General features: G+C 34.3%; 1 protein-coding gene across 1 annotated transcript; it reads right to left on the bottom strand.

Annotated features, from left to right (window-relative positions):
- Nucleotides 1-7,212: 7,212 nt before the first annotated feature.
- On the bottom strand, nt 7,213-9,832 carry LOC111679050 (segmentation protein paired). Its single transcript, XM_023440537.2, has 2 exons — nt 9,655-9,832; nt 7,213-9,075 (listed from the first exon to the last, which is right to left on the bottom strand). The coding sequence occupies exons 1-2, from the start codon at nt 9,719-9,721 to the stop codon at nt 7,382-7,384; spliced, it is 1,761 nt and encodes a 586-aa protein (XP_023296305.2). The 5' UTR covers nt 9,722-9,832; the 3' UTR covers nt 7,213-7,381.
- Between the last annotated feature and the right edge of the window lie 437 nt (nt 9,833-10,269).

The following is a 10,269-nucleotide window of genomic DNA, read 5'->3' as shown; positions in this document are numbered from 1 at the left end:
GATAGATAGATAGATAGATAGATAGATAGATAGATAGATAGATAGATAGATAGATATATAGATTGATTGATTGATAGATAAGTAGATAGATATATTTTGTTATTATTGGTCTTGATCATTAGTATGACATGTTCAAAAATACTAGCTTATAGGGGAGCACAACATATGATCTATAAAGATATGTAATTAATTCTACATTTTGTCTGTAAGGAGCTAATCTATAGACTAATCAAATAAAAAAGGTATGTCCGGTTAAGCGGGGCATAGTTGCTACCCTCACCAATAACCTATGACCAATATAAAAGTAACTATGAAGATGTATCAATTATAAGGTGCTAATGCACGCACAATAATCAAATCTCGTCACCTTTTTTAGACAAGAATGACATTCATTAACAATTTTGGATGTGAATTACACAGAGATCAGGAGTTTAAAAGCTACTTATAGATTATGATAACAGTATTAGATATCCGTTGGTATCATAGCCTTCACTGCTCTCATATTTGTACCTTTTTTATCGTTATGTGCGAAATAAATTTTATTCAAACTTTTCATAATTTCTATTCAGTATTGTGTACTAATCTTTATTGTATAACAAGGGTTCCTCTTCTAGGCATTTCATACTAAAAACATTCCTCTATAAAAACTGCGAAATTTCTCACTTATCAAACACCACAGGTGATCTCGTAACACAAACACTCAATATAAAGGCAAAAATCATACAAATATTTAAATAACTTACAAAATATCCTTTAACACATTAGCATAAACATTTAGTTTTCAAAAGTATTGAACGTAAAAATTATGTTAAAATTCATCACTATCCTTGACTTAAGGACTTAGCATAGAATGTTATAGAATAAATTTTAAATGGTTTTCTTTTATAAAGAACTAATAGACATTTAGTAGGGATTTACAAACAAGCACAAGCTTAAATAAGAACAAAAACAACAAATATACATATTTTCTAATGATATTCTATTGATCAACATTTGTAAACTGAAAACATTAACAGATCGTTTACCTGTTGACTCCTTTCAAGCCTTTCTTAACCAGCCAACCTATTATTTTTCCTGGTGTGTGTTTTTGAAATTTCGTTCATGATCAAAATGTAAACACACACACAACACTTTGACGAAGGGGTTCGTTCGTTCGTCGACAGTTAAAGAAGTCGAAAAATCATACAATGACAGTAAATACGACAGTGGATTAAAACCTACAAACGAGTATGTTTTATGATCATCTCATAAACGCATTAAAACGAAAGAGTAATTTTATGACTCTCTCCCTCTCTCTTTATACTCTCACACAATTGTACTTTGTTTCCTGACTGTAGCAAAAGGATAAAGAAAGCAGAAAGAGAAAAAGGATTAATACGGAAATTCTTAAGTCTGGCAAACATGTTAAAATTCTATTCACTCACTAAGCATGTTTGTTTTTACTTTGTTGATCCTTTCGTTCTCTTGTTCTCCTGTTTAGTTTGAATACGAAAGGATTTAGAAATCTCTGAGTTTGTGTGTTTGTACTTTTTGCATATCCTTTTGCTAATTGACCTTATTTGAATGTCGATTTTGCAAGGTTTTCTTAGATCCTTAGATTACTTAAGTGTTTTGAGTGTGTGTGTGTCTATGCGAATGTATGTTGAGGTCATAGAGCATTCGCTGATTAGTTGTGGATTTTTTCCGTGGATTTCACTTATTTCACGGCTTGGTTTTATGGTTGAAAATTTATAAATATAAATATTTTGAGGTTTATCGTACTGATACGGGGGTTACGCCTGGTTTAAGTTAAATGTTGGATCTATATAGCTGATTAAATTTCATTGATATATCAATTAACTGTCATGACAAAGAGAAGAATAAATTTGTTTTGTTCTATAACACGATATTTTTTTAATAAAGTATACTTTTCCAGTTGAGGTATGATGCAGTATTTCACTTTCTATGGGGATAAGTGTGTATATAAAACTAGTGGGAAAGTGTAGTCGGGTTGGACACGATTGATTGATCTTTAATTACGACATATTTTAACAGGTTTTTTTAACTGCTCATTGTCCTCTGTTTCTTCAAGACCTCAAATTCGCCAAGGTTGGTATGAAAATCCTTTAAATCCTTCCGATTTTAACGTCGATGCAGGAAGTAGATATACTATCCACCAAAATGTTAATAAGAACAGCTCCCCCGTGAGTTATCTCCATCTTGGTGTTATAGCAATATCCCCGGGAAAAGAGGTGCTACCAATACTAGTCTGCCGAGACTATAAACTGGCGATGTCAAATGTACCCACGGCCTTTCCATGGAATGATTTGACATGGAGTCGGACCAGAGTACCATATAATCAGCCACTACGGGTGGCCAGTTGCCCGCAGGACTTGTCCTGGCTGAACAGTTGATTACGTAGAGCCTGTGGTTCAAAACCCAAATTCTCGTTGAGAGAATGTCGCCATATATGTCTGGATTTTCTTTCCGGAGCTGTTGCCATCTCAACATCGCTGGGAGATGTGACAGAGCTATCTAAACTGGATTGCTGAACCCGTTGAGTATCTCTTACTTTTCGCATAGTAGGCCGCCAATATAGGTTGGGGAATTTTCAGGTTAACACTTGTCATCCCTTAGATCGTTCCTTATGATCTGAAAATGGAACTGATGTCAGTTGGTGAACGATCGCTGGGAGATTTGACAGAACAACCTACACTGGAATCCTGAACCCGTTGAGTATCTCTTACTTTTCGAGTGGTAGGCCGTCAGTATAGGTTGGGGAATTTTCTGGTTAACACTTGTCATCCCGTAGATCGTTCCTTATGATCTGAAAATGGAACTGATGTCAGTTGGTGAACAATTGGGAAAGTATCTCCTTCTATTGACTTTAGACCAGTGCTTGCTTTTCCTTGTCGTGGTATACATTGGAATTGATCCCATGCTGCTTGTCATTTCGCAACGGGGCTACTATTGCAAGAGATTAGATAGCATTAGCAAAGTGCTTGTGCATGGACCCACACAATCATGTATAAAAATTGCCATCTGAGTTCTTTATAGAACTTTATACTCAGTGGATGAAAAGGACCTCCGTGAAAAAGGCTTTCAAGGCGTTAAGAATTTTGACATTCGTTGTACAAAAACAGTCTCATAAGCCTCTCTGCTGAAATCGCTGCTCAGACTCTTTATGTTGGAACAGGGACATAGAACTGATTGCGTGGTCCTCTACTTTCCATTAGTAGATACTACTACTTTATCCTTTTTAGCATCAAGCTTAATCTTTCACGTTATAGAAGTATATTTTTGGGAGTCTCTTTACTTTTAGTTTGATAAGATGGTGGGACAATTGAAATGAGTATAGAGGTTTTGTCAGTAAATTGAAAGATAATTAGCTCTTTTTGCTTATTGGTTTGTTTTAAATGTTCAACTACTCTGGGAGTGGAATAGTCATTGTCACAGAGGAAGCCAAGGGGGACTATTTATAGAGCGTCTTGTGATTAGCCCAGTGTGTTCAACTTTCTCAAAATCCTTGTCCTTGCTCCATATAGCCGTATACTGTAATCGAAAACTTGGCTTTGTAACACCCTTATTACATAATCTGCTCTAAAAAGTTGAAGTTAAAAAATGGACATTCTCGTGCATGTGCTAGTATTCCAGATGTGTGAACTTGAACATTCTTTATAAAGAACCATACACATCGATTGAGTTAAGTTGGAAGATTTAGAATGTTTCTATAACATTTTAAGAGCATACAATAGTTCAATCCAAAATAGATAAAATGTTTTTAATATATTTCGGCTTGAAAAATATCTTTTTTTAAGGGAATTATTTTTAAACGAAACAAAACGAAATCAAAATCCAAAAATTTACACAAACTACAATCATGATGATTTTTCATAAAAATTTTTATGAAAAATTTTTAAAAGATCTATAATCGCAAATTCTATGAAATAAAAACATTAAGATTTGCCAAACATATAAAAACTGCAACAAATATTTTTGCAAACAACTACAAAACAGGTAAAACAAGGCGCCAGTCTACTTACGATAACAATTACCAAAATGTACACGACATACATAATCGTAAGTTGACTTCAAAGTCAATATTTATTTAAGGTGTGAACTAAAAAAATGGGTATTAAAAGGATTTTCTTAAATAAATAAATAATTCAACTAATGAGGTGCCAAAGTACAGGGATGATCTGTTGAAATATCAGTCCGTCCATCGAAAAACACGAATTGAACTGAATTTTCTGTTTTACAAAAATATTTTGTTGTGTGTTTAACACATAAAGTAGATTATAATAACAATAGTAAGTACATCCACAAGCAAGGAGACGACAACTGTCTTATAGGGATCATCCTGTCTAAGTTAATGTTATTTTTTAAGGAAAACTAAGAAAAATTGAATTTTAATTGTTTTTCTCTAAAACTGAAATAAAGTGATTGAAATTATTGAATTCTAAGATTTCAAACGTTCAAAAGTGAGAAATTATGGACATGAAATTTGTTGTAGAAAATTGCGAAGGAAGTGTTTGGAATTGGCACACATAAAAACAGACAGACAGACAGATAGATAGATAGATAGATAGATAGATAGATAGATAGATTGATAGATAGATAGATAGATAGATAGATAGATAGATAGATAGATAGATAGATAGATAGATAGATAGATAGATAGATAGATAGATAGATAGATAGATAGATAGATAGATAGATAGATAGATAGATAGATAGATAGATAGATAGATAGATAGATAGATAGATAGATAGATAGATAGATAGTTAGTTAGTTAGTTAGTTAGTTAGTTAGTTAAATATTTAGTTACACTTAGACTGCTAAACTCAGAATTTTAAATTTAAATATTTGCAACACGTCCTTGTCTGACAAGTTATTTATACAATATCCGAAAACATACACTTTGCCTTCCATTTGACCCAGGCATTCTTTACTCCAACAAATTTCTTTGAGTGTGAATTAATGTGAATTACATGAAATTACGTGAGTGTGATTTATGTCAATTACTGGTAAGTAAAACTGATCTACTTTTAACTGAAATTCACACCTTATCCAACCGTAATTGCTCTGGTTTGATTTTCATTATAACCATTAAATCCTTTCCTTTAATTTATCTACAATTTATTAAGAAAATTACCAAATAAAATTACATCCAATTTAAAAGATCTTTAAAACAAGCCGCCCACTTCTGAAAATTATTAAGATTGTAAATTTTCTACTCTTTTTTGTGTTCTGCTTTTTCCTCTATTCTATTCTCTCGACATTTGTTGGAATTTACTTATTTGTAAGAGAGCGCACAGTGTGGTGTCCCAAACAAGACTCATAAAGAACCAACAAAAAAGGACCAACAATTCTCTGACGTTGTTTCAATGTTAATAATAAGTGAAGACGTGCGTCTTGCAAATATCCTGTGGTGTTTGTTGAGATTTCATGCCAAGTTTCCAAAATACTGCTACTTAAAGGTATTTATGGGCTACAGCAGTATATTCACTCAATCGAAATTGAATCCATCATTTTGTCAAATTGAGTTGTTGTTCCAAAGGAAGAACATGCAACAACATATCTTTATTGAAAATAATTTCGCAAGTTTTCTTTTTTCGGTTATTTTGAGTATAAATAAGTGTCCCGTAGTTTACGGAAGCGTGTCAAGGACTAATAGACCATTAGATATAACCATGGGAGGCAGTGGCCATGAAAATATGCCGCTTATTTTGAATGGAATATATGTACATGAATATTTTCGCTGTTTCGAAAAAAAAATAGAGAAAGAAGCGAAATAAATTTCTTGGAATACATATTTAGCACATTTTTATTTTATAAAGAAATACAAATTGGAGTTGTAAGAAAAAGGCAAGTATTTTAGTTTGTACAATGCAGAATGTGTATTTGAATGCTATGTAGCATCTTTCGAAAAGGAACACTTTCAGATGAACTAAACGCTATAAAAATGCTTTATCGATATGTGTATTCTCTCCGAGAAACATATCAACATGAACCTAATTTATAAGTCTCATTTTTAGATAAATGGTACGTCAAAAAACCTTTAACGTCAGAGGCATTCCGTAAAATCACGCTTTTTAATATGAAACTTGGATTGTTTGACTTGAATTGGATGATTTGTGTTAAAGCCTCATGTTGTTGTTGCACACAACAACATGAGGCTTTAACACAAATTATTAAACCCTAATGCATAATAGACCACATAATATCAAATGTTTGTTATAAATACATGTAATGTTATAAACATATGGGATAGTTTTTCCAACTCTTTGATTTTGAAAAATGTGCAACCGAATCATATTGTGAATGTTTTTTATCGCTATCAATGCACGTAAGGAAAAAAACTAAGTATTAGGGGCATTATTCCATAAATACTATTTGTGTTATCATTTTAAAGCGTTCGTAAGCAAAGCGATTATCCGAAGAATAAGAAATCGTATATAAAGGCACTGGGATATTTAATACGATCAAAAAGGTCCTGAAAAAACTGAATTAAAACTGAAGTAGAACTAAACTAGAACTAAACTAGAACTGAACTAGAACTGAACTAGAACTGAACTAGAACTGAACTAGAACTGAACTAGAACTGAACTAGAACTGAACTAGAACTGAACTAGAACTGAACTAGAACTGAACTAGAACTGAACTAGAACTGAACTAGAACTGAACTAGAACTGAACTAGAACTGAACTAGAACTGAACTAGAACTGAACTAGAAATGAACTAGAACTGAAGTAGAACTAAACTAGAACTGAACTAGAACTGAACTAGAAATGAACTAGAACTGAACTAGAACTGAATTAGAACTAAACTAGAATGGAAATAGAACTTATCTATAACTAAATAAGAGTTTTACTATAACTGAACTAGAATTGAAGTTAAACTTAACTAGAATGGAACTGGAACAAATCTAGAACTGATCTTAAGGTGAACAAGAGTTTAACTATAACTGAACTAGAATTGAACTGAAACTGAACTAAAATTGTGGAAACGATTGTTGAAACCTTTATCGTCGTCTGTTTTTCATATTTAGTTTACTTTAAAATAATTTCGTATTAAATAAAAAGAACTATAAATTTTATTTTTAATTAATTATTTATTTTAATAAAATTATTAAACTTAAGAGCTATAAATGAGAAATACTTAAAAACTATATAAAATAAAACTTAAAAACTAAATTTAAATTTACAAAAAAAAAACAAATATAAGCCTCAATTTTTCTTAAAAAATATTTACAATTAAAAAAAATGTTTAAATTATTTGAACGTTTCAAAAATGGAAGAAAATTAGCATCAAATTAAATCTTTGGCAAAACATTTTGAAAGTATAATTTGTGTGTTAAAGTGTAAGCCCAGCTTGCACCTCAAACTGAGCGTACACAATTTAATACCAGGGAGGATAGAAGTGTTGTGAAACTCCAGAATAGTTGACTTTCGAGGGAGAACTAAAGGCAGCAAAGTTTTGTTGCATGAAATGCGAGGAGGCAGCACCGGCGGCACTAGAAGCGGATGCAGCATGAGGATTGAAAGGCAACTGTTGGGCAGCCGAGGGAGTGGAATATTGATGACCATATTGAGAATGATGAGCATGATGATGTGGATGATGAGGATAGCTGGGATATTGAGAAGCAGCAGCGGCATGAGCATACATATGATGAGCTGATGAGGCTTGTGAGGCGGAAGGTAGCGATGAGCTAGAGGCTTCCAAACCGGAAGAGTTAAGAGAATCCTCTGGTGATAAGGGAGCTGAAGGTCTGGTGGCATTATGGCTGGCATTCCAGTTGTTGTAGAGTTGATGGCCATTTGTGGATGTTTCTGATTTAAGAGCAGCTTGTAAATCTTCATGGCTATTGCCATTAACGGAATGAGGACCATTACCCATAACAGCTGATAAACTGTTGGGGGTGGGAGGCAATTGTATGCCCGAAGAACCATAGGCAGAATTGATGGATTCACTAGGACTTTCATTGCGTACAATAGCAGCATTCGATTCAGTTTCATGGTGATAGTTGGTCTGAGGTAGTACCGATTGGCCGGCGGTGGAGTAACCAACATTAATATTTAGACTTGAGGGAACATTGTATTGATTATTGGTCTGGTTACTGGTCATACCATGATAAAGTTGATGATGTGGTGGTGTTAGAGAATTACCGCTGGAATTGGTGGCAGCTGGTGACATATTAGCGGTGGAAGAAGAAGCTACAGCGGCTGAAGCAGAGTGACCGGCATAGAAATCATACATTTGTTGTTGATAGGCAGCAGCAGCTACGGAGGCTTCTGAAGGCATCATGGCGGCATAAGGTACATGATGACTAGGCACGGCAGCATATGAGGAGCCCATTCCACCCATTACAGGAACTTGATTGGTAACGGCAGCAGCACCACCGGAAGTATTTTGTTTGCGCAAACGAGCACGACGATTGCTGAACCAAACTTGAATGCGAGCTTCGGAAAGATTGGTGCGTTGAGCCAATTCTTCTCGGGTATAGATATCAGGGTATTGAGTGCGTTCAAAAGCTTTTTCAAGTTCTTCCAATTGCATGGCGGAGAAGGTGGTGCGACTACGACGCTGTTTGCGTTTCAAAGCAATACCAGGTTCACTCTCACAATCGGAAACATCTTCGTGGGAATTGGTAGCATCGGAACCTGAACCCTTGTGTTGATCTTCAGCTTCAGAGGGAGCATCACGACCACGTACCAAACGTGAAATGGCCGAAATTGGAGGAGCTGTAGTACGATCGCAAATACCATCACGAATAAGTTTATCGCGAATTTCCGAAGAGAAAATACCAGGATTGGCACGTTTGTATTCCTCAATGCGGTTTTCAATTTCGGGTGTGGTAATGCGAGGCTTTGAACCACCAATAACTCCTGGACGTATAGAACCAGTTTCTTGATAACGATTCAAGATCTTGGAGACGCAACCATGTGAAACTCTCAATTGTCGAGAAATAACACAGGGACGTATACCCTCGGCAGCCATTTCAACAATCTTCAAGCGAATACTGTTGGGTAAAGGGCGACCATTGATGAATACTCCACCCAATTGATTGACGCGTCCTTGACCAGCATTCATATCTGTAAACAAAATAAGAGAAACATAAGCATAAGTTAGTTTTCTTTACTTTTAAATTAAGATTTTCAGAAATTTTTCCCAAAACATTTTTCATATGCGCGTGTCGTTTCCCTAGAAATTTCACAATCAAGCTGCGTTAACGCTCAGGTAGACAGACGGACACAAAAGAACAACTTTAACACGTTCGCGTGCTTCCCGCCGGGGTGTGAGTTTTATGACATATTATAGAATAATGTCTTCTTCCTAAATACTATTTGCGAGTGCCACTTGATTTATGACTTGAATTTCTCAACTCTCAGACATTATGGACGAATAATGAATTGCTGCTTGTAAGTAAAATATTTGTTGTAATAGGGAATTTGCTTTGGACTTCCTAGGAAGTGTATGTAGCGAATAATTATGTGCACAGGCACAAGGTCATGGCACAAACGAAGACTTTCTAACTGTGACTTAATGTGGGCTATTAAATTTTTAAACTATTGTTAAATCAAGGATTTTTAAAGAGAACTAAATCCAAGAGAGGGCGAGAAGGAAAAAGATCACAAGATCTTGGTTTTTGGAGAGAAGTTCAATAAACTTACCTTGCATAGAAGGGTATCCATTAAAGAAGGGTCGGTGCATGGCGGCGGCAAAAGCTGTGACAGTCATGTTTAATTTATTTAAAAACTTTCTTCGTTAATTAGCACTTTTAATTATTGTAATTTTCGATGTTTAATTTGTTATTGTTGTTGTTTTATAAATCCACTTTGTCAGAAATTGTTGTTAAATTTTTGCAAAATTATTAATATTTTTTGAAATTGTATTTTGTGTTTTTAAATTAAAATATAGAAATGTTTTCTTAATATATATATTTTTGTTTTGGTTTAAGTTAATTTGATGTTGCTTGTTTCGTGTTGTAAACCTAACTGATGTATTCGTCGATCTCACTAGAGGATCGTTGCTTTTCTGTGAAGTAAATGTGTCAGATGAAACAACAACACCATACTAACACTCACAAAATACTACTCTCCTTCTATTCTGTTTGAACCCACCAACAATGGTGTGTGTGTGTATATTGTGTTTGATGTTGGCCATTCTTCTTTGACAGGTAGTTGCTGTTTCTTCTAGCAATTGTTGTTGTTTCATTAACCAATCATTGTTCATAGAAATTATCCTTCTCTGTCTTACTCATGCGTTTAAATCTAAAACAAATGTTT

The sequence above is a fragment of the Lucilia cuprina genome, chromosome 2 (genome assembly GCF_022045245.1).
Source record: "Lucilia cuprina isolate Lc7/37 chromosome 2, ASM2204524v1, whole genome shotgun sequence".
Classification (NCBI taxonomy): Eukaryota; Metazoa; Arthropoda; class Insecta; order Diptera; family Calliphoridae; genus Lucilia; species Lucilia cuprina.
This window is presented reverse-complemented; position numbering and strand designations above follow the sequence as displayed.

Coding starts and splice junctions, on each gene's coding strand:
- LOC111679050 (XM_023440537.2), bottom strand. CDS start 9,721: ATGACTGTCACAGCTTTTGCCGCCGCCATGCACCGACCCTTCTTTAAT. Junction 9,076..9,654: donor TGGATACCCTTCTATGCAAG/GTAAGTTTATTG, acceptor TTTTGTTTACAG/ATATGAATGCTGGTCAAGGA.